Raw genomic sequence first — 25773 nt, forward strand, 5'->3', positions numbered from 1 at the left:
CAGCCCCAAGATCCCCTCCTCCCTGCATCCCTGCTTAGTGAGAGAGATCCCCCCCCCCCCCCGACTTCCCCAACCTGCAGTTTGCCTGTCGCCCCCAAACTATGCATTGAACAATCCGGAGGCGGTTTGCCGCCGACTCAAAGTTATCGAAATATGCTTAATCCATTCAAATCATGTGGCCCCAGGCCTTCATATGCATTTATTTAACTGCTACCTAGTTACACGGCTAGTTATACGGCATAAGTCTCCCAGTCCAACGACTCTTAGGAGACATAGTTCTGCTTTCCCCCCAGCTTAGCCCCATCTGTTGTGTCAGAGGCTCAAAGAAATGGAGAACTCTGTGCGCAATCTGTCAACTTTCCTCCCTTTCTGTTTCTTGGTTTGGCTGGCCGGAGTCACCGGCCCGCTCACCCCAGGAGGTTGGTCCTTCTGGACATTTAATTTCCTCTAATTCTCTCCCAGAAACTCTACAGCCAGTCCCAGATTTCTTACGGCAACATGAAGAACTGTTTCCCATCCACCAAGACCTTGATCTTGGCAGGGAAAAGCATCACATATTTGAGATTTGTATCCCACAGGGCTTTCTTGACCTTCTTTGGCATTGCACCTGAAGGGTGAAGTCTGGAAAAAAATCGTATTGTTGCGTTTTCGTATAGTAGGTGTCAGTGAGAGAGTGCTGCCGGTAAAATTGCATTGCGGTCCCTGAAGTTCAGTATTCAGGCTATGATAGTGCATGGGGGGGGGGGGGGGGCGGGCAGACGCGGCGGCCCCAAAACTCTGTGTGCTCGTTCAACTGAAAAGTAGTTTGGGCAGCCGATTGAAAAAGATCAACTGATTGACCCTCCACCCCCTCAGAGACTCCCGCTACACGGATGTTGTTGCGTCTGGCCCTTCGCTCCTGATCTTAAATGCGGGCTATCGTGTCCTTTTGTTGTTTTGTGAGGCTAGCGACCTGTTCCTCCAGTCTTTTAGTCTTGCTTTATAGGGCCTCTATGTTCGTTTTGGCCACAGAGACTTTATCTGCCATTTTGCGAAGATCAGAGCAAAACAAGCTCATTTCCTCAGTGACCGCGTCTAGTTTTGGCTCAAGGGTGCCCCAGAGATCTTTTATGATGTCTTTCAGTGAGGGCTCTGGTGTAGAGTCTCTCCCCCCGTAGCCGAGGAGTCCTCAGGATTCCCTCCAAACGTCCCCCGGTTGTCCCATTGCGACTGTGCATTTATCGATTTGGTCTGACTGTCCTACATGGGGACCCTTGGTGCGGACCATTTCTAGCACTTGCTATAACCAGTTCTTGTCACAGGTAATTCGGCCGGGTAGGGGGGCCTCCCTTTAGTGCAGTCCGCTCGGTTATGCTGATGTGTTGCCCCGGTTTTTTTCCCCCCCCCCGCACTCTGCCTGGCTCCAGAGGCCTTGCCGGTCTGGATCATTTGCACTGTCTGTCTGCCAGCACCGCCTTCCCACCTGGTGGCCAGGTATGTCCTGCACCCGAGTGGGCCCTCTGGGCCACAACAATACTTAGCTGCACCCCCCCCCCCATGGTGGCCCCCAGCAGCCCACAATGCCCGTGTAACAGACCAGCCAGGCCGGGGGGGCCACATCCGGTCTTCGCTCTCTAGTGCACCGCCTTCTCACCTCTTTGGCATGCGATGGCCCTCTATTAGCAGGTGGTTCTCAGGAGCCGCCGCCTCCTCCTCAAGCAGAGACCTCTAGATTTATTGCCCAAGTAGGGAAATGTTGCCCCAAACTCCCGTTGTGGTCACCGATTATTTAAATTTCTTGCGCTGTTGTTTGGGAGGTCGCCCCTCTCTGCCCTGCGCTTGAGTAGGCCCGCCGGGCCCCAGCAACTCTCAGCACCCCCCCAGTGGTGATCCCCAGCCCCCACACTTACCGTGTATCAGACCCGTGAGGCGCTGGGCTGCCGTTTGACCTCGATGGCCCGTGACCGTTCTCTGTCTGCGGGCGGTCCTCGGGGGCTGCCCCCGCCTCCACCAGGAGACCTCTGGATTAACTGCCTAAAAGCTCCCGTCCTGGTCTCAGATTATTTACTTGTTGCACTTCGGTTAATCGTGCCTCCAGGGGTCTCCTTAATAGCAGGAGGCTGACCTTCTCTGCCTGTCACTGCCTTCCAATTCAGCCCGTAAATAGTTCTGCAGCTCCAGGCTTCCACGCTCGATCCGCCCTGGTTTCATCTACAGATGCAGGGATCGTTTGCTCCGCTAGGTGGTGTCCAGTCCGGACATGGGTGTGGTCCTTCGGTCTAGATTGTATCCGCTTCCCGCTACTCCTTTCTGCAGAAGGTTTTGTTCCAATCCGCGCCATCTTGGGCCACACTCCCTGCTGGTCTCCGGTCCTTAACGCCTCCTCCAGCCACCCCCAAGCATCGGAAATTATTTCCCTGTGCTCGAAAGCCTCTTCCTAGTTACCAAGGTAGGCAGCACGATGACCAACGGATTGTTATGGATGTTTCCCGGGGACTACACACTGTCAGCTAGTGGAGCTCGCTCAGTGTGCGGCTGGCTTGGTCGGCGGCAAGCCACGCCCCCAACTCCTATTTGTAAGGGCTTAACTGGTAACATCCCATATTTATCGCATAAAATACATACCGAACCCCAGGATATCGGATTTCACTGGATGCGATAAAAATTGCATCCTCTACAGAGATGCTTGTAAATAGGACCTTAATATTTTACCAACCACACACAAACATTTTAAACTACACAAGAAGTAAGACAAGCAGGTATCCGAGAGGAAGCCTCCCAGCTAATCTTGTTAAAATGGCAGGACCAACATTGTTCTAAAGCCAAAGCATTTCCATAGCAGGCTAATAGAGCCTCTTAATCCTTTGTGTACAAGCTTTCCATTTAAGAAATCGCATACTGAGACAAATGAGAATCGCAATGTACTATTTTTTTATGTTATCTACTAAAATGCAATAGCCATGCTTTAACTAAATTGCACTTTACTGTTTAACTACTTTGGCAGTTGGGAGGGACAGTCCTTCACATTATATTCCTAACCAAGCGTACTATGGTTTATAATCATAAATGTCTGTAAAGCAATAATTTATCACTTTAGAGGTTTTGATGACCTTAAGGTTGGAGTGGACATAATTTAATAATCTTTGTGGTGCCAAATTTAAAGTACGTAAAGCTTTTTACACACCAGCTACACATTATCATGCACAAACGTAACCCGGAGTACAGAAAAACCTGCTAGTGTACCTTTACTCATATGAATAAAAAAGTATTCATTTGCAGACCAATGCCCTGATTACAAGTTGGGTGAAACAGAAGTGGGTATTTGCCACACCCCATAAAGACAATAACTCCATCTTGAGACATTAACCAGGTGTGATAAATAGCTCAGATTTCGAGTTTAACATGGAAATAAGGTATAACATGCAGACACAGTTTTGACACATAGAATTATACCCGTTTTGCCTCCTTTCTTGGTCTTTGGCCAGATACATTTCACCAGGAATAACCTGCCTCAATTTGTCAGGGGAGAATTGTGAGGGTGACAATTATCACACAACCTGTAATTCAGAACCCTGTGCAAACATTTCTGTTTGTACAGGGATCAGAATAAGGCCCTGACTTGTAAAGAGTGCCTCGGCCTAAGTAAACTCAAACCCTTTTTCATTGAGGCAAGTTATTTTGTCTCAGCATTAAGAAAGGTTTTTGTTTCAGAGTGTTTGATTTCCTGAACCTGGGACTCTTTTCAAAACTCTTAAAAAAAAGTTGGCAAAAATAAAATCCACCTTACACTTGCTCCGTTGAAGATATGGCCATGTAGCGCCTTTGGAATTCTGGTAAACTTTTCACATTGTTTATGGCGGTTACTGCTCAAGAACGAAGTCTTATTGAGTTTATCGCACAAGTTACTTACCTTGGGTAATAATATATCTGTAAGAGACATTAGTTAGTGATAGATTCCTTACCTTAGAATTACACCCAGGCATCAGACTGGATCCGGAAAGTTTGTCAGCAGTACCCTTGCGCGTCGAAGGTGGCGCCGTGCGGGTCTGCGTCCGTCGTAGGCGTCGTGATCGATGGGGTGACGGAGCGACAGCTACTTAGATGACGCCCTCGTGCGCGGACGTCAGTTTTGTACACGACTTTCTGTGCCAGGAACGCAGAGCCAATCAAGATACTGACCACTGGTGCATTGAAACTAGGGCCCTGAAAGGGATGACCTTAACCCTAGAAATCAGATCGCAGAACGGGGAGGATGGGTGGGGCGGTAAGGAATCTATCACTATCTAATGTCTCCTACAGATATATCGTTACCGAAGGGAAGTAACTTGTGCATCTGAAAGAGACACGTTAGTGATAGATTTCTTACCTTAGAATAGATACCACAGCAATACCAACCCGGGTGGTGAGTCTGCGAACCAAGATCACACCAGAAAGTCACGGAGAACAGAACGGCCAAAGAAGCCTTCTCTCCAGACTTGGCTGTCAAGGCAATAATGCTTAGTAAAAGTGTGCAGCGAGGCCCACGTGGCTGCCTGACAGATATCTTGCAGGGGGACACCATGTCCCAATGCGGTAGTAGCTGCTGTCGCCCTGGTGGAATGGGCGCGCAGCCCCACTGGAGGCTCCTTCTTAGCCAGAGAATAACAGGTTTTTATACACAAGACGACCGCGCGGGAGATAGTTCTCTTGTGTACAGCCCGGCCTGTCTTGGTGCCTACGTAGCCAACAAAGAGCTGGTCATCCACCCGGAACTGTTGTGTGCGATTCAGGTAAAATGAGAGTGCACGTTTTGGGTCCAGGCGGTGGAGCCTCTCTTCCTCTCTGGAAGGGTGCGGAGGCAGAAAGAACGTGGGCAAGGTGATGGATTGCCCGATATGGAAGGCAGTAACAACCTTTGGCAAAAAGGAAGGACGAGTGCGGAGCACAATCTTGTCCGGATGAACAGATAGAAAGGAGGTTTACAGGAAAGAGCCTGGAGCTCACTCACGCGCCTAGCGGAGGTGATAGCAATCAGGAAAGCAGTCTTCAAAGTCAATAAAGAAGAGGACAGCTTTACAGCAGCTCCAAAGGAGCACACACCAAATAGGTAAGAACGAGATTCAAGTCTCACTGCAGCAACACAAAAGGAATAGGAGGGAAAAGGCGAGTAATGCCTTTGAGAAATCTATTTACAACAGGGGACTTTAAAAGAGAGGTCTGATCAGGGAGCCTGAGAAAGGCTGAAATTGCAGAAAGGTAGCCCTTAATAGTGCCCAGAGCAGAGCCCTGCCAGCCCAAAGAAAGAAGGAACAAAAGGACTTCTGAAAGAAGGGCAGAGAGGGCATCCACAGCCTTTGCTGTGCACCATGCCACAAATTTGGTCCACCTGCAGGTGAATACCGATTTAGTGGAGGGACGCCTGGCTGCCTGAATGATATCACAGACTTCAGGAGGCAAGTCAAATGGAATCAACTGTCGCCGCTCAATCTCCATGCAAGGAGGTGGAGGCTGGACAGGTTCAGGTGGAGGACCGTCCCCTGCTGCTGTGACATAAGATCCTCCAGAAGAGGCAGTCGTGTCGGGGGATCCACGCTCATACTGAGTAGCTCGGGACACCAAACTCTTCGAGCCCAGTCCGGGGCCACAAGAAAGACTTGTGCCCAGTCGCGCCTGATGATCTTCAGCACTCTGGGTAGAAGTGGTATAGGTGGAAAGGCGTACAATAGACCACAACTCCACTCGTGATGAAAAGCATCGCCGAGCAAGTGCCGCCTTGGAAATTCCAATGCGCAGAACTACTGATATTGCGCATTCTCTTCGGTGGCGAATAGATCTAACCAAGGCTCTCACCATTGTTGAAAGAGACCTTGCGCCACCTCCGAGGGAAGACGCCATTCGTGATCCATCATGCACCTGCGGCTGAGTTCGTCCGCACGGGCGTTCAAAGAACCTGCCAAGTGTTGAACCACCAAGGAAGTGCCTTGATGTTCCAGCCATGTCCAGAGACGCAGAGCCTCCTGACATAGGGTCCACGACCCCACCCCGCCTTGCTTGTTGCCGTACCATATGGCGGTGGTGTTGTCTGTGAACACCTGCACTACTCTCCCCTTGACAGAGGGAAGGAATGCCTTTAGTGCAAGTTGGATCGCCCAGAGCTCCAGAAGGTTGAAATGGAGCCTGGACTCCGCCGGAGACCAGAGGCATCTGATCTCCGCCTCTCTCATGTGGCCGCCCCATCCCAGGAGGGACGCATCTGTCACCACTGTGTGCTCCGGTTGGGGAAGGGAGAGTGATCTGCCTCTGACCCAATGCTGGTTCGTGAGCCACCACTGCAATTGTCATGCAGTGACCTCTGAGATCTGGACGCACTCGAACCGGTTCTCCTGATGCTGCGCCCACTGGAACTTCAGGTCCGACTGCAGAGCCCGCATATGCCATCTGGCATGATTGGTCAGCAGGATGCAGGAGGCCATGAGGCCCAGTACCCTCAAGGTCATCCTGACTGAAACCCAGGACAAGGGCCGAAAGATTGGAATCATAACCCGAATGTCCCGGACTCGCTGCTCGGGAGGATAAACCCGAAACCGAGCCATGTCCAGAACTGCTCCGATGAAGAGGAGCTTTTGAGAGGGAATCCGGTGCGACTTCAGTATGTTGATGGAGAACTCCAGCAAATGCAGGAGGTCGGCCGTAGTCCGGAGGTGGGAGACGACTGCCTGGGGCGAGCCTGCCTTGAACAACCAGTCGTCGAGATAGGGGAGACGGAAACCCCTGATCTGCGCAGGTGAGCTGCGACCACCGCCATCACTTTCGTGAACACCCGAGGAGTGCTGGTAAGCCCAAAAGGGAGCACGGTGAACTGAAAGTGCTCGTGGCCTACCGTGAACCGCAGGTAACGCCAGTGGTCCGGTAGGACGGAGATATGAAAGTAAGCATCCTGCAAGCCCAACGCTACCATCCAGTCTTGCGGGTCTAGGGCAGACAAGACCTGAGCATGTGTGAGCAGCTTGAACTTCTCCTTCCGGAGGAAGCGATTGACATTCAAAGGTCCAAGATAGGACTCAGGCCCTTGTCCTTCTTTGGATCCAGGAAGTAGTGGGAATATTAACTACGACCCACTTCTGGCATCGGAACGCACTCGATTGCCCCCTTGACCAAGAGGGCCGCAACTTCCTGGTGGAGAAATGTCAAGTGATCTCCCGACATGCGGTGGAATTGAGGTGGCATGGCTGGAGGGGTAAACTCGAAGGGGAGGGAGTAGCACCTTTGGACTATCTGTAAAACCCACCTGTCCAAAGTGATGGTGCGCCAGTGGGGGAGGTGATGGTGAATCCTGGCATTTGATGGGCCTGAAACGGACTAGGAAGGTTTGGTGGCAGGGGTGGTGGTGGTGGTGGTGGACTGACACGCCTGCTGGCCCCGTGACCCACCTCGGCAAATCCCACGTCCGCGGCTGCACTGAGACTTTTGCTGCACAGGCCTGTGGCTCTGAAACATACGTGTTTGGGCACCCCTTCCTTGGCCACGAAAGGTGCGAAATGCAGAAGCCAAAGGTGTGCCCATAGCCGAAAGGCCCAGGGACTTGGCTGTAGCCCGCGAGTCCTTAAAGTGCTCCAACGCACAATGTGCCTTGTAACCAAAAATGCAAGTGCCATCAAAGGGCATGTCCATCAGAGTGTTCTGGACATCCCCTGAAAAGCCAGTTGTCCTCAGCCAGGCGTGCAGGCTTAGCGCTACTGTCGTGGAAATCGCTCTGCCTAGCGAGTCGGCGGTGTCAAGACCACAACGAATCGTGAACTTGGCTGCATCTCTCCCTTCAGCAATAGCTTGGGAGAGCACCGTCCGGGCCTCCTCCGGACACTGAGGCAGCACCTGTACCACCGTATTCCACACAGAGTGGGAATAACGGCCCAAGAGGCATGCGGTGTTCAAAGACCGTAACCCTGAACTGGCGGGAGAGGAAATCTTCTTCCCAATCTGCTCCAGTTTCTTGGATTCCCTGTCCGGAGGTGAGGAAGGGAATGCGCTCGGGATGCAGAGGCTTGGACGACCAAGCTCTCAGAGGTAGAGTGCTGGGAGAGGAAAATGGGGTCGCCCGGAGCCAGGCAATGGCGTCGGGCCACATTTCTATTCACAGGTGCCCAAAAGAACGTCTGAAAGTGCGTCATTGAAGGGCAGCAGCGGCTCCGCAGAGGAAGCCACCGGCCGAAGCACGTGTCAGAAGGCTAGTCCTGATGGCCAATGTAGGGAGCACGAGGTGGAGAGCCTCGGCTGCCCTACGCAACAACACTGAATAAGTACCACCCTCCTCCGTAGCCACGGTAGAAGGAGACAGTGTGCCAGGTTCTGTAGAAAAATCCAGTCCACCTGCGTCCTCCAAATCCTCTGCCCAGTCCGGGTGTAACTTGCATTGGGCTGTGAGAGGGTCTTCAGACTCCTCGCAGTCCTCCCCGTCCTCCGTAACCTGCAGGGCAGGCGGAAAAGAAGGGGGAGGATGGAGAAAGGGATAGAAATTCCACATCGGCGTCGGAATCTGCATCAATTGACACTGGTCTGGCATCGTCTCCATGTCAGGGTGGAAGCCGGGGACGACATTGGCCGGGTGGCCGGCCGACGCCAGCGGGGGTGACATTGACGGAGGTCGTACGAAGTCAACCGACGTTGGCTGTGATCCATGCATGGATCCATGGGGGTCTCGCTGCACCGAGGTCGGAGCCGTCGACGATGTCGGGGCCGGAGCAGACGGCGAGGACCCCCAGTCGAACCCGCGGGGCCTGAAGGCACGCCAGAGGGGCCCGACGGGCCAAAAAGGCGAGCCATGGCTGACAGGAAGTCCTGCAGCTGGGCCAGAGTCGCAGACGGACCCGGGAAAGGTGGGTAAGGCCGTCGCCAATTGTGCAGGCTCCGCTGGAGCCACGGGGGTGGCACCACCTGCACCCTCAGCCATGACGCGCAACAGGCTAGGGGAAGGCAAAGAGCGACGTCGCTTCTTCGACTTCTTGTGCTTCGTCTTACCTGACCCCGAGTGCGAAGACTTCGTCGAACGATGATGGCGGCTCAGCGACCGGTCCCTCGACCTCCCACGGGACTGGGACCTGGAACGGTGCAGAGCAGACTCCCGGGCCTCAAGCAACTTCAGGACCGCTCCCGCAAAGTTTTCAGAGCCACGGCCCGGCATCCAGGGCACGACGTGGAGTCATGGTCGCGCCCCAGGCAGTAGAGACAGTTGCGGTGCGGGTCCGTCACCGACATCATGGGGGGACAAACTTCGCAAGATTTAAAACCGGACATTCCTACAGCACCAGGAGTCGATAGACTCAAAAAAGACAGAAACAAAAATCCCAAAAAATCTCAGTCAAAAATTGACTGGGGGTACCGCTCTCTCCGGCTCTGCGCTTGCTGGCGCGGAAAAAGAAAGAACTGACGTCAGCGCGTGAGGGTGGCGTCTAAGTAGCTGCCGCAACATCATCTCGGTAATCACGACACCTACGACGGACGCGGAGCCACACAACTCCACCTTCCGACGCGCAGGGGTACTGTTGATGAAAACTTTCCGGATCCAGTCGGACGCCTGGGGTAATTCAAAGGTAAGGAAGCTATCACTAACGTGTCTCTTTCAGATATAAAGTTTAAATATTAGCCTTCTTCTGGGCCTTTTTTCAGTTAAGTGGCTTTGCTGTATTAATGGAGGCCCGGGCTGCTGTATTCATGGAGGCCTGGGTATATGACTTTGGTGCTTAAGGGTGGAGGACAGAAGGCGTTGACAATTGCGGACACATTCTAGATAGGCAAGCCCACTAACAAATGCATCAGTGGTATTTCTTGGAAGCCAGTAATGCTGGGTGCCATGGAGGTCAACCACATGGGCATACCAAGTTAAAGTGGATGTATGCTAGAGGTGCTCTTAAACATGTTCTTTCAATAGTAGTGTTTGGCATATTATGTTTTTAAGTGCAGCTGTGAGCATGGTGATAACCCCCAACGAGGCACGTCTGTTGTGTGGGATGCATGTGAAGTAGTGAGTCTAAGTGGCAACCAACTGTAGTCTTCCCTCGACTGACTAGAGCGTGTGAAAGTTGTGTCTAATGTGTTAGTTGGGTGATGGATAGCCCTATCAGAGCTCCGCTCACAATAGAATAATTTGAGAACTATGATGGCTTTCAGGAAGTTACAATGAGCACATATAGAAAACAAAATAGGACTCTAGCATACCTCGTAATTTGAGGGTCGATGTGTCAGGCTACATGTTCTGTTTCTGCTCCAATCAATAACATATCACAATTCAATGTACAATGCTATTGGATATTTAATTAGATTTACATTACTCCACATAAAGTTCTGATAATTTGTAGTCAAATTTGTTATGAAGTCTCAAACAGCGCGGCTGCGCCACCGCCTCGATATTTTGGAAAAAGAGTACAATACCTTGCTTCTTTCATAATGTTCAACTACAGACCACTAAACCTTGGACAATTTTAAATCGAGTATGCAGGTCATGAAATGGTGGGGTTGTACACGAGGTCCAAGAGTTGGACACTAGGAAAATGTAAGATACCTGATCTATGTTTAGCCAACTGATACACAGATCCTCATTATCACAGGTAAACCAAAGAAAGTTAATGAAAAATTAATGATAAATAAAACAAAATTATTTGGGGTGTGCAATGTTGGGATAACGGATAATTAAGGACCATGGCTAGTGAATGCAGAACTCGAAAGTACCCATTTTAATGTATTACTATTATAGCCGGCATTCTTATAAATGCTGCAATATAAAGTAATACAAAACATGCTGTACTCGTCAATGGGAGGAGGCTTCAAAAGGTGCCAGGTACTGAATCCTTCCTCCTCCACACCCAAAACCCACATAACACCAGTCCACAATTGGCTTTAGACTCTAACCGACTTAGACATCACCCCACGTTGGTTCACACAAAGAATTCTCAAGGATTCACCCCATATCGAAATATCTCCATCTCCCATCACATCACCGAAATAGCAAGACCATCCACATTCCAGCCCTACCGCTTCAGCAAACAAACTCTCCATCCCCACCCGAAGACTTCAGAACACTATCCAGGCCTTGGTTATATCGCATCTAGACAGCAGGAATCCTATACTAGCTGACCTTCTGAAAGTGGCAGTGGGTCCACTCAGAGCCAGCCTACAAGCATCTGTCAATCTAATACAAGCATTTGCAATGCAATAGGTCTCGTATTTGCGAGAGTTTAATCTATTGGCATTGTAAATGACAATGCCATTTATCTGTTTTGATAATTAACACATAAATAAAAGGCATTGTCCATTTACAATGCCAATAGCTCAAACTTTTGTAAATGCAAGACCTATTTCATTTCAAAGAAGCGGCTGTTATTGTCACAGACTGTGTGGAAAGTGAACGCGCGCATTGCGCGCTGAATGTTGCAGGAAAACATATTGTGCCTGCAGTAGGAGAAACTCATTAAAGCAAATAGTGCTTACAGACTAAATAAGACCTACTGTGTAACAACAGAAGTAAAAGGGCCAGTCCTCATGGGAGATTACAAATGAAGACAATGTGGTACTAAGGAAGGACTAACAAGCCCATTAACGAATCAGAAGCCAGCATTTACAAAAGGACAATGACACAAATCAATAAAAAAAATGGGAGGAGAGTGGGCGGAGCTTCAAGTCTATACTCGAATACAGCATGCCTCATGGAGTAGTGCATGTGCTGCCCAGGCTCGACCCACAAAAGGAGCCAAGACGTCATACTACATTACCCCAACAGTGAGGGAAACACATTGACTTCCCTAAAGGCCAGATTTAACATGGAATGACATGTATTACCCACAAAACCATTTACCTTGGTCTACTCAAAGCCACTCTTCTCCTCTATGTTGATACTATTGTTCATCTCTAGTTCTGTTACCTGTGTTATGCATGGTACTATCTATTCCACGTTACTTGTAAAGAGTTCTGCTGTCCAAGTAGCTAGGCCTGCACTATATAAGAAGGTTTAATAAATAAAGGGTTCCAGTGTTTCTGAAATAAAGTACCACTTAATGAAGGGAGTTCAAATATATTACTTTGTATTGGATGCACAGTTAACACGTCAACAAGGCACACTGCAGCATTCAGATCCACCAGACTAATTTTGGCACAAAAACTATTTAACATGTAATACAACTATTGAAAAAATACACTCCTGAATAGAATTTTGCTACACATGATGACTGCTTGGAAGTTGAAATATCTGACCATATGATGCAATGGAAATACCGCAATGACCAAAATGTTGGGAACTGTGCAACAGTGTTAAGGGGGCTGGGTAGACTTTGTTAACCATGGTTCAGCCCTAGGCAGGGGGATGGGTTCAGAGAGAGGGGGAGAGAGAGAGAGGGAGAGGGAGAGGGAGAGGGAGAGGGAGAGAGAGAGAGAGAGAGAGATGGTGAAGGGAGTACGTTTTTGAGACACAGGTCATTGGTTCAAGGGCTGGTTCTCACAAACTAACTGAGTAAATCTGGACTTCCCCTGGCTTCACGTCTGCACTCAAAAGAAAAAGTGACAGTCCCTTAGTTCAGAACAAATGTACCAACGAATCCAAACACTGTTCATATTTTCTTAGTTGTTTAAAGACTGTACCTGAGAACTATTGTCCCTGCTTGTGTGCATCTCCACCTCAAACATTATGTGTTCGTCCTCAGGCGAAGGGCTGCAATAAGAACAGAGACATGTAATTGTATAAACGGTCCGTATCATAATCACTTTTATTCACACAGGAAGAGACCCAACTATATGCAAGTTACTGAACTGTAACATCGGGTTAATGCTGGCAAGTGTGGCATGGGACAGGACCATGATGCCCCAGAAGTGAAAAACAGAATTACCTGCAACTACTCCAGCTTTGAACTCTTTCATACATTCACAAGCATTTGTATATCTCTTATGGTCAAACAGGACATGATACATATCAGTAAGCATTATATTTAGGCGTCAACTTCACCCTAGAAACAGCCTTAAGCAGATTCTAAAGCACAAGTGTTCCCATGCAAATTATCTGCTCACTATTGGAGCAGAGTAACTTTTTCTACACCAGTATTTATTAGACCTTTAATATATCAACATACTTCTGAATAGAATAAAAAGCTATACATAACACAGTAAGGCATGCTGGTTATCATCCATCTGAACACAATCTGCAAACCTGCCTGTCCTAGTCTGGTTTCTCGTCTGGATTGGATTACAAACAGCAATGGTTGGTGAAACAGTGCGGGCCTCAAAAAGTTGTGTGTTGCAGGGATCTTGCAATAGAGTCCTTCCTCATACAGCCACTGGTATTGCTCTTTTCCTTGTGTAATCGCTCATCATTCTCCAGTGTTCAAGTCTGCGAGCCTTAATAAGCCTTAATGTTGCACAAAGCAAAGCATATTGAAACCCATCAAGATGGGCCTTGCTTGGGTGTGCATCGGGTTTTCTTTCCATCGCAAAAAACAACAAATAACTGTTCACTTTCCACAAAATCCTTTCTTTTAGTCATAAAGTAGCCATAAAGTTGCTTAGTATCTACGGCAGTTGTCCAATAAAGATCCATGAAGTTTTGTACATATAAGATATCGAGTACAAACTCCTGCTATGTACATTCATTCTATTTATAGTCATTGTATGTATATTTTGTTTATGTGGCTATCCTGAAAATATGTCATGCATGCAGCCCACCTAGACCTGCAGTGACAGGATGGAATTCTGAAGTAAAATAACAATTAAAAGTCTTATTTCTGTGGAAATTAGAGAGAATCTTTGAATGGAAGCAGGACTCATCTGGAGCACCACCGTTTGCTTGAGAACTTAAGCTGTGGTTGAAAAGGTTTGTAACTCCCCAACCCACCTCACTGTGGCTATCAGAAGAATGCAAGCTGCCTTGAGGCATTCAAACTACCAATCCCCATTATAATAAGGCTCAAACAGATGTACCACTGATTTGGAAAGGAATGTTTCAAGCACGGTCTCGCCTTCAGATGGGTCAAAAACTTGCTTTACAATTATTTCTGAAATTAAAAAAAAGGTTTGTTTGGCTGTTTCTTATGTCTCAAAATTGTTGTCAAATGCTTCATTAACACTGGGCGCTTCTGGGCAGGATCGGTTACCGATATCAAGTAGGACACTAACTGATCGAAAGTATTAATATGTTACACATGCTTAGTTATGCATCATGCACACACAATGGCTTCCATTTCCATTCATAGTTCTTCATAGTTGAAGCTGCTCTGGCAGTATTACATCTACATTGTCTGTGAGTGTCTGAACTAAAAACCCTTCGACCAAGCTGGTGCTATCAGCAACAGTCTGAATTTCCGGTATCTCATTCTGGTATCGCACATGGTTATCAGGGGAATGGACAGAAAGCTATATTAAAACTGTGTCTTATGCAGTAACTAGTTGCCAGCAACTGCTGCCGATGGCATAGCATTTCCAGGTCTGTGTGTTGTATACAAGTATAGCTGCAGTGTGCCAGATTCTTCAAAGATTTCCTGTAGTTGCAAAAGATCGATCTACCATTCATGGCAAGACATTTCAGACATTGGGTGTCTTCTAATGATAGATGCACACCTCAGTTCGTGCATGTTTGTGAGCACCTGGTTTTACTCTAATGCCGAATGTTGGTTAAGTGATACAATTGTGATCATGGCACAGTTAGACATCAGCTCCTGAAACAGTATAACCATAACTCGGTTCTAAGAAAAAATCTAGTTAGAAAAACGTGGTCAGTAAAGGTCTATTTCTACAGTCTGTTCTGCCTGGGCAAAGCGCCTAGTTGGATTTAGATCTCAGGGGTGCATTCTAATGCCTCACTGCACAGGAAGCTTTTTACTTCACTTCTTAGATAATCATTTTAATGTATGAAACCAAGGCCCACTGTTTGTCAAAATAATTCTAGATACTGCGAGACTACAGCCCTGCAACCAGGTTACCCAGAGAGTTGAGGATTTTCCCCTATTCCTTTGCCAGACAGTGGAAGGCCTGGACTCCTTATTTCGAGAAATAGCTCTAAAGCTGGCATAGAGTCGAATATGGTCAATTAAAGAAGTAAACTACTTTGGAACTTGCACCACAAAATAAACATCATGACTGTGCTTATAAGAAAGAAGGGGGTTTGAGAAACAAGATTTAAAGTGGCCAGATGTGCCAAAGTATCAATCAGAATAAAGAGCAGTGCAATCTACTGACTGTGAAAGTGAATTCCATAAACCCAACGGTTTATTTTATTGATGACATTCTTAAGTTGACGAAATCACAAACATAACACATTCGATACTATTCAGGGGACTGAATGGTTTTTAAGCATATAACAAGTGAACAGGGAAAACCACAGCCATACACAAGTGCTATCAATAATAATAGCTGGTTGTTTACAAGAAAATGAAACCTGTGGAAATATTATATCTTTGAACTTCACGAGAGACACATTGATTACATCTTCAATATCACGCTACAGAAAAGGTGGTACATGGAGAGGAGCACAGTGCATGTAATAATTGCATCTCCAGCAAGGTCAAGAGATTAATGTTGAGCAGCATCCAAACATGCAGTGACTTTGGAAGGAGGTTCGCTCCTACTATGACTTGGGTGCAAGTCAAACCTCAAATTGGAGGTACTAAACTTAAGAGAAACCTTTTTAACGCTCCGAATGGACAAAAAAGGAAGGTGCTCCCCTGCAACATCAGCGAATATCCCTACCTATGTGCAGGATCGAAGAACACTTTTAACACAGACTAAAACCACTTCTGTCTGAAAATAAACAGATGCTTATTTGAACAATGTACAAGGGCAGGAAAGCAATGTTTTACCAAGTCATGCTGAGGACTTTCAAGAAGACCCACAATTCACCTATTGGTTCACTGCACCAAAGGTTTACCAGGTGATTGCCTACCAGTGGTCAATCAGTATGCTGCTTGTAGTTGAAAGTGTACCACCTGCGGTGCCGGCGATCGGTGTGCTTGAGAGAGGACACCTTAGCGGTGATCCACTGGGTAAAGTGAGGATCCTCTTGCCCTGACAAATATGCCTGAAACATGTTGGCCTGTCTTCAAGTAATGGTCTGAGTATGTTGGGATTTTTTTTAACCATATGCCTAGGTTCTATGCTAATAAAGGACAGAAGTAGCCCTTTCTACGTTTTTTTAGATTGGTGATCATGAGATCTAGTAATTTGAAGAAAATCACAAAAGCACATAGTTCAACGTAGAGGAAACAATTCACGGTTTTGGCAGTGATAACGTTAGAGATGCCCACATGGCTGTACGACATGGCAAGCATTTGCGTATACATAGAAATATGCCAAGAATGTGAAGCCCTACCTTTTGGGACTGCCAACCAATTGGCTCACATGGTTGCTTACTTGTGGGCTCTTCTACCTCTTTTTTAGGATTAGTACCCACTGCTTCATCACGGTTTCATCAAAAACTGACACCCCTTAAGAATCCTTATGTTTTCAGTTCTTTGTAGTTATAATAGAGTTCACAAGGTAGATTTTTGATGAACCACGTGGAGTGTAGGGGTCTGGGATTAATTTTGATCTTTTCCAGTTGTTGGTGGTGGGTGTCAAGATGAAATACGGCATCTTCTGTAACATGGCTTGAGGGACACGATTATGGTAGATAACACCAAAGGCCTTAATATAATTTCAACATTCCGTTTACAATTCCCCTAAGAGGTGGCAGGGAGAATAGGAGTGTTGAATGCCAAAAGCAGGGTTTATCAGAGGATACAGTCCTTCACATGTGACTGGGGTGACTCAAGTTAATCTAACATTTAAATAAAGAAAAAGCTATAAATTATTAGAAAATCAAAAGTATAGGACCAAGCGCTTTGTGCAAATATTCATGCGAGATTGAGTGAATGCTTATGCGGTAAGAAAATGACTCAGAGCCGATTACTTCTCTATCTGTTCATGGGCTAAATTTCCCATTTCCGGTTGTAATGGGATAATGAGTGTTTTGGTATTTCTGGGGACAAATTCACCTCCTTCCATAAAGCGAGTGGAAATAGAACTGGAAATAGGCCAACATTTGGGAAAACATGCAGAAAAAGGTTTGGTTACACTACTTTCCCCAGATATTACTACACTTCTTTACCATGCCACGCGTGATCAGCTCCAGTGTATGGAAAAGAAAAAATGTGCTGAACCAGAGTGCACAACTTTAGTACGCTGGTGTAGTTTCACATATTTTCATTATGCTTATTAAGTGCAATTCGCAAAAATCTTCCATTACACCAAGTGGCATAATTATTTTGGCAGGGAAGCAAAGGAGCAATGCGAACACTAAGTATATAAGAACGCAACAAGTTGTTGCTCGCTGCACTTGTGTTTTTTCTGCTACTGTTTAAGCAAGAAATGCGACTTCACATCTAAAAAATGGAGGTGAGGAAGCATTTTGTGCTAAAATATAGTGCTAAAGGCGATTTTGCCCTTTGCTTCATTTTTTGAGAAATTTTGCATAAATTTTGGAAGGCAAATTATGCGAATTTCGCACACCCCTTATAAAGAAGCAGTATCCACTTCTAGCAGTTAATAGGTGACAGTCCATTCACACCTGATAAAAGCAGAAAGACAGACACAGGAGAACTAATATGCAATATATTCCAATAGTCATAATAAAGTCCTGTGTAACTGGGTGCCATAAGTTAACACTCCAAGCGATACAACCACAAATAAACAAAAGAAAGCACACACTACCTGTCACAATGCGAGCTCGCCCTTGAACTACTCTGCCCTGATTCGTACTGTGCATCCAGGAGGATCTTCTCCATGTCCCCATTGTGGATGGTAGAGGAGGAGGGGACGTGCTCCAGGCCTCCATTACTTCCATTGCCGTTGTCGTCGGTGTTTCCGTTGTCGTTCATCTGTAACTCTACGCAAGAACCTGTTGGACAAGGCAGATAAGCTCGCTTTTAGTGACTCAGAGGCGAAGCATGACTTGCTGAAGTTATAGCTTCTGTGAGGGTGCACGAATACTGTAATGGAAACCTAAGATAAGACAACTTTAAAAAAAGTGCACAGTAAAGCGTTCCAGTGTATTAAAATTCTGCAGCCTGTCAGAAGACACCTTAAAAGCTATACTTTATTCAAAGGCAAAACTGCGATACTGGATAAAAGGACTGGCTATGAACGTGAATAAATAAAACAACTCATCATTAGAAAAGAAGAAGTATTTGCAATGCAATAGGTCTCGCATATGCAAGAGTTTGAGCTATTGGCAATGTAAATGACAATGCCTTTTATTTATGTGTTTTGAAAACCTTCAAGCGGTGCGTAAACACGCAGTTTGTACTTCTAGTGGTTGCTTGCGTAATGCATGCCAATGCAACCATATCAAGGGAACTTCCCTAAATACTCTATCTGCCAAAAAGATCTTGGTAACCAATTTGTCACAGACCGTCTTAATGGCAGCTAATCACTCATATAACTCGGATTGTAAAATCAGAGGTTGATGCAACTTTTATCACTACTGGTGGAGGATCCACTGCCCAAGTGCTAAGGTGAGAACACTGATAAAATATCACATTAGTGCTGTACACTCGTGTTGCAAATCCTGCAAAATCATCATGAATTAGGACCCACATTACTCACGTATATTTGAAGCTCCATAGGGTCTTAGAGAGGGGCAGACCCTGTAGTCACACTCTACAGGAAAAGTCCACAAATTAAGCATTCTTTCTTTCGAAAATTAGCTTTCTTAAAATTGGTAATCCAAAGAATGCTCTGAACAGACAAATTACTGTAGAAGATTTGAGGCTCCCCGCAACTTACTTTGTCAAGGATTCATTCCTGCCGGCACACAGAGAGGCTTCTTCTAAGCCCTGTATGTTGAAATACTGCTGTGCGTGGGGAGGTAAAAGAGAATCTTCCTGATCGCGTGGTGCGTCTGAGTACGTACCAGCATCACCGAGTGATGGGAGATTCTTTTTTGTATAGATTCATTGGAGTTGCAGGTTTGAGTAAACCATGTATTTCACTGATGAGGACACTTTTACAACAAACAATAAAAGCATTTGTGTGTGAACGTGACAAACAAATGCATTTTTTTTGTAAAAGCGCCCCCATGCTGCACTTTGACTTTAATGTCGGCCGCGCCCCTTTCTTTAGACGAGCAGCGTCTAAATAAAGGTGGGCCACCGCCATTAAAGTAAAAGCGTGGAATGTGGCACTTATACAAAAAAAAGCATTTGTTTATGAAGCTAAATACGACAAGCTGCACCTAAAAAAAAAAGGGGCGCAGCTGCCATTAAAGTGAAAGCGTGTCATGGTGTGCTTTAAAACAAAAAAGAAGAATACAGCGGTGGCCATGCTTGTTTAAAAAAAAAAAAAAAAAAAGGGGGGGGTTGCGGGAGGGCATGTCTTGCCTGCAATGGCAACCAAGAGAAAGTCATTTAAGAAAATAGTGCTAGGAGAGCGTAATCAAAACTGCAGAGTAATAACACATGTAACAGGGGAGGTTACAAGCAGAGAAGAGGTGGTACTAAGGAGGGACTACTAATCCTATGGGTGGAAAGTGGGCAGAGATTCATGCCCATACCCTGAATACAGCACGTCTCGAAGAGACAGCGCAAGCGCTGCCTAGGCAAGACGTAAAATGAGTTAACATCTTAAAGCCAAAATCACATTTACGGATAAACACAAAGGCTTGCGTGCATTGCAAGCCAATGTTTTTTTTTGGTTTTTTTTAAAGCCTCCTCAATATATACATTTAACTGATTTTAAAACAATGGCCTCCGCGCTGCAACAATACTCACCCATCAGCATTGTAAATTCCCACCCGATTATGAACCAACCCCAGTTCAGTGCAGCTTCGCAGATCTTTCTTCTCTCATGACTTTAAAAATTAGGCTGGAGTGCCCAGGCACTAAGAGTTGCAGGGAATTCAGTTGGGACGATACCGGGGCCAGAACTAACAATTCCACTTCTCCATCCTTGACTCCGGGTATTATGACTTGGAAGTCCCTTACTGAGGCATAACAATGGGACTCAGTTACACTGACCTAGCTTTACTATATGCAGATTCCCCATTCCAGAGGCTTTACTGTAGATATTTTCTATCAACACTGAGCAGGTGGATAACGTCACAGGACCCATGGGTGGTTGTAGTGAGGGTAGAAATATGCCTAATAAAAATAGGTTTAGTATTCTCATACCCAATAAGTTTGCGTACATCAACCTATTCAGAATCAGCTGGAGCAGTGCCCCACGGAGAGAACAACACTCTGGTTGACTTGTAATTTGGACTTCTATGTTTACAAGATATAACAAGCATTGGCAAAGGCAACAGGTCTGGCTTTAAAAGAATGTTGTTTGGTAATATGAAGCGTTATCAGTAAATAGTATGGGAATGGATACATATTTGAGTCGAAGCAAAGAACTGTAAAATTATACTGATGTAGGCTAAAGGGCCAAGAGACAGTTGCATTGTCAAGCCACACAAAAAAAAACACTTTCCTCCTTCTATCTGTACTGCTACCAGAGAAAAACAACATATGTTATCGAGGTCATTTCAATGTCATGTGTGTGCCCCTGAACGTTCAAGCTTGGTTAGCTGGCTAAATAAACAAAATGATCACCACAGCTGCATGGAGGGCAAACTGACTAAAACCAGAGGCTTATTTTATCCCAATCACTGGGTTGTGGAATTTAATAAAATATCTACTTGTCCATGGGGCAGGTTGCTTCATAAATCTACTTGCCCTGTAACAAAATCCACTTGTCCCTTTTGTGGCATGTAATGATACGACAAATTATGACAGTAATATCATTATATAGGAGCTCTGAAATATCCTCTCTGATTATGCCAGGGCTCATACCATACTAGGATTTGAATACTAGCAATTCCCTTATGTTGCTACATTTCCGCAGATCTACATACTGGGGCTGAAGGTAGTGGTAAACAACAGCTCAAGGGTTGGAATGCCCTTTTGAGCCTGTGCAAACCAACTAACTTGCATGTTTTCATGGTTTTTACCAACTCTTCTCTAATCTTTTCTCATACTGAGAAAGGTTGGAAATTTACTCCTGACATTGGCAGATGTAAAACTTCTTCCAGGGTTGGGAAAAAGTGGTTTGAGGGAAAGTGAACTTGCTAATACTCAGATTTTTGCATGAGCAAATATACTGCTGCCTATTTGCTCATGCTAAAATGCAGTTCCCAAATATATTCTAGGTGTACTATTTCTTGGCCTACTAAGTCTAGTGAATTCACTACAGCAGCATATCTGCACCTAATGCAAGGACATGGGTGCACTTTGGAAACTTTACGTAATGACTGGGCCCCTAATTAGGTCTGGTGTTAACCATGACCTTTTGTGTTTATTAAAATTTTGTCTCTGCCTATCGGCAAGCTTCACTGTGAGTGACAGCATTCTGTTCTTTCATAAGGAGCATATCGACAGAGTTGTTTTGTTCAGTGCCAGGAACTATTGAGGCAATGTGTGCTTTTTGAGACCAAAACAATTTAATGCTTTTGCCAAGGTTTGTTATAATGGTGAGGGCCCAGCAGCTCCTGCACCAATAAGGTTTTACAAATCCATGCCAAAACAAGTCACACATTGACAAAATCAAAAGGCTGGCCAACAATTACAGACCTACTGGCTTTACCAATGCTGGTTTATTTTTCCCATAATCTCATTAAAATTGGTTACACTGATTTACCATTATGAATCTTTTTGGGAAATATTAGCCTACATTAGCACATTTTCTAAATGATGCTGCAAAAAAATGGTACCTAAAATTTTACAGTAGTTTAGGGAAATGTTTTTGCATTTTTTGGGGAACATTTTATTTGGAAAGCAAAGAATCATCAATCTTGCTTTCAGGCTTCTACAAATATTTGCATCTAATCAGAGAGCATTCTGGGGGCCTCATACCTAGCCCCATATTGCTAAACATTGAAAACGTGTGTACAGTTTTTTTATATTGGAACCACTGTCAATAGTGCAATCTGAGCTTACAACATTTACTTAAGAGCGCTCACCCTAACAATAAAGGCTTTGCATTAATCAACCATAAATACAAGTTTGAACAGCATTAACACGTGGACACAAGTATTACCTTAATTGCAGGCAATGCCATTCCCTGATCCCTAATGTGGTACTGAAAACGGTCAGCCAAAGGGTTGCGTATGTAGGGGGTTGGGCCTACCTGTCCCAATCCCTTGACCCTGAACAATATGTCCTGGGTGTTGAGCTATAAGAGTTCCACATCCCTGCACTCACATTGTATTATTTGACAGACATGTGCTTGCACCAACAATAATATATCCCAATAAGCAATTTTAACATTTAACCAAAGAACAAAGCAGTAGAAAATATGGATGTAACACTAAAACAATCTTCATGGCATGTGCTGGGAGGAGTTTCTTCTCAGTTCTATACAAACTGATAAACAAACACCTCCAAGGGACGCAACAGGTCTATCAAACAGAGTAGGAAAGGTATCTGGGCCAATCATTATTAAAAGGAAGAAAGGGATAATATCTAACGAGACATTGTGCAGGATAATAATGTATGAAACTTGGAGAAAGACAAGATTATTCTTAACTAGTATCTCACATCGTCATCATTAAAGAAAAGGTATCAGAATAGGTCTGGTGTCTGCTGGGGAGATGGGGGTGCGGAGGGAACTCACTAATATGTATGGTGAGGATTACACCAAGTAAAAGATTTTAAAATATTTTGGAAAGTTGTCCTTTATAGAATTAAATGAGATTGTGACAATAGGACCGGACTACACATCCTTTTGTTAAAGCGGATATACTACTGTAGGGTGGTACAAGATTGAATACAGGAGGGAGCTGGAAAAAAGATACCTTGCGGAAACTGATACAATCCATTGAGAACTTACCTTATGTGGCATTGTTTGAAATTTGGAAACCTCTACTAAATTATTAATAAGCTGGAACGGATTAAGCTTGAACATGTACTCAATGATTAAAGGCCATTAGTGTGCATTATCAGTAGGCGGTGGAAGAATTAACAAGACTGGAAGAGAAGCATAGTTGTCAGAAAAGGAGGATTCTTTTACCATGACTTGTTCTCACTGTGTTCTTTATTTCTGGCTTTGGCAGCTCCTGGATGGGAGGGTTGGCACACATAGTTGAGGGGAGGCAAGGGGCAGGGTGTGGGTAAATTGATTCGCAATGGACATTGTGTTACAAGAACTGGATGTAAAGGAAGAGACTGTTGATTATCAAATGTGCTGTCAAGATGAGAAGAAGCATATTGCTTCCTTTTTAGGTCAAAGACTACCCAACAGCGCTGCTATCTGGTTTGCTAAAGACATCTTGGGGACATCTGGAAAGCTTCCCTGGGAATGCATTCCGCCTACTGCTTACCATTGGCTTTGTGGTTTGTAACTGGCTCACCAGTTCAGGCCACTCCACTCTACAACACTGCATTCTATTCTACTGAACGCCAATGCACTGAATGCCAATGCACTCTACTCTGTACCACTCCACTCAGCGCCACTGTACTCCACTCTACTCAACTCTACGCCACTCTTCTCTACCGTGCAGCACTCCACTCTGCTCTGAAACATTCCAATCTACCCAACTCTGCACCATTCTACTCTACACTACTGCAACCTACGTAATTCTACTCCAAACCACTGAACTCTACTTCAATGCACTCTACTCAAAATCAATGCACACTATGCTATTGCACTCTACGTCAATCTACTCTGCACCACTGCACTCTATGCCACAATACTCTACTCTGTAACACTCTACTCTACCCCATTGCACTTCACACCTCTCCACACCAGTGCATTCTACGTCACTGCACTCTACGATACTCTACTCTGCAACACTTTAGTCTTCTCCACTACACTCTACGCCACTCTACTCTGCACCATTGCACTACTCTATGCCAAAGCAATCTATACCACAACACTATGTCACTGCACTCTGCAAGACTCTATGCCGCGGCTCTCCGCAGCACTACACCATTGCCATCTTCTGTGCATCATTCTACACCACTCAACACCACTGCACAGTATGTCACTTTAATCTACACCATTGCACTCTATGCCAATGCACTCTAGGCCACTGTAACCTGTGCCACTCTAATTTATGCCACTGCATTCTACAATACAGCGACACTCTACTCCACCTTATGTCACTCTATGGTACTCCACACCATCATATGACTGAGCAAGCAGTGTGGGTTGACATTTCTGACATTACCAAAAAGAGAGGCTTTGAAAAGTTGTTCACATATGCAGTAACATTAAACTAAGAAGGAATTTGTTAAACAGAATATGAAAGCAAGGGGAGGGGCTAATCAGGTCCACATAGTTACTAAATATTGAAAAGACAAAAGGATTGCATCAGACCTACTTTGCGCCTCACAGCATCTATCAACCCAGGTCCAACCCAATCCCCTACCTGTACTGCCCCAGGTTAATTCCACTCCTTTTGTCTATACTATTAAAACTATGCTAATCGGAGGGACTTCAAAAGCCCAGATGAAGACGCTTTACTTACACTATTAACTACAATAAAACCCTCCAACCACTTCAACGATTCCCTGCCTGCCAAGCTCATTAAACAATTCAGTCCTTCTATACTCCCTCTATGGACCAAGCTTGTCAACGCATTTATCTCGTAGGGCATTTTCTCTGTTAGTCTAAAGATAGGACAGGTCACCCCTATTCCAAACAAGCATTTGCAATGCAATAGGTCTAGCATTTGCAAGAGTTTGAGCTATTGCCATTGTTGTTGAACGGTAAAAATGTTATTCTGTTAAGTTAGCCTCTACCCCTCTTCCATTTTGTCTACCAGCCCCCATTTTGGGTTTCTGTGGGGCCTCTTTTTGCAAAGTCAGAAGTTACATGTTCACTGGAAAGCTGATTATACTAATAATGCTCGCGTGTCACAGTAAGCAGCCCTGCCCTGCCGAAGGGCCTAAGTGAACAGATGCTTTATCTGTTTGCACACCAACGCCTGTAACCTCCCTTGCCTATCAACAAAGATGACGTGGGTAGGGGTTTATCATGATTCCACAGTTCAGCATGTAAGCATTGTGCAAGGGGTTGTGTAAGCGTTATGTAAAAATGCCATAAGAGGGTTATGTAAAATGTGATGTAACCATGACAATGGGGTTTTTGGTGAATTCCTATGGTACCCAAAATGTATAAAAGGCAGGTTTGAAACTGTTCTAGTTCGTTACCTCTCAGGTACTTATAGTGTCTGCATGACGGAGCCAATCTCATGAGATATAATAAACTTGTGTTTTGTTCCACTCCAGTGTTGATCCTCATTTTGGAAACCCGTAGACTAAGGGTGTCCCTGCACCAGTGAGACAGATAAGATATCTCACTTCTACAATTGGCGTCAGCAATGTGGGGCCCCATTGAAGGACACAGCTGGACCAGAAGGAGGTTGTTTCGACCATTACAGAAACACTAAGGGGCACCCCGCAGACTGAGACTTGCTCTCGCAGCCCAGGTGATTTTCAGCTTATCGACCTGACCTTTGTGGTGGCTGTGTGTCTCAACTGGGGCTCTTCGTTTGGTATTTTGGAGGTGATCTATTGATCAGAGGATCGGAAGCTGGGAGTTGGAGTTCTGCGATCAGGTAGGATTGAATTGGTTGTCTTTTTTGGGTTTTGTGTTAGTATAAAGGCCTTTGCAAATGTCTTTGACAGATAGTGTGAGAATTTTTTCCCATCTTTTGGTATAAGAGTCTAAGCGCTATTGTTAAGAAGTATTTGGTAAACATGCCTGTTTTGAGCACACTTCGTGCATTATGTTGTTGTTGCAACACAAAAGAACTTTGGAAGAAAGACAGCC

The 25773-nt window shown here is 45.5% G+C and overlaps 1 protein-coding gene across 2 annotated transcripts in view; it reads right to left on the reverse strand.

Annotated features, from left to right (window-relative positions):
- Positions 1–25773, reverse strand: part of BNIP3L (BCL2 interacting protein 3 like) — a 121309-nt gene that overhangs the window by 70825 nt on the left and 24711 nt on the right. For both annotated transcript variants that reach the window (XM_085632756.1, XM_085632755.1), the window contains exons 2-3: positions 17674–17860; positions 12583–12652 (exon numbers count right to left, since the gene is read on the reverse strand). In XM_085632756.1, the coding sequence (XP_085488882.1) occupies positions 12583–12652; positions 17674–17840 (237 nt within the window). In that variant the 5' untranslated portion in view covers positions 17841–17860. The remainder of the gene's footprint in view (positions 1–12582; positions 12653–17673; positions 17861–25773) is intronic.

The sequence above is a fragment of the Triturus cristatus genome, chromosome 11, assembly GCF_964204655.1.
Source record: "Triturus cristatus chromosome 11, aTriCri1.1, whole genome shotgun sequence".
NCBI classification, from domain to species: Eukaryota; Metazoa; Chordata; class Amphibia; order Caudata; family Salamandridae; genus Triturus; species Triturus cristatus.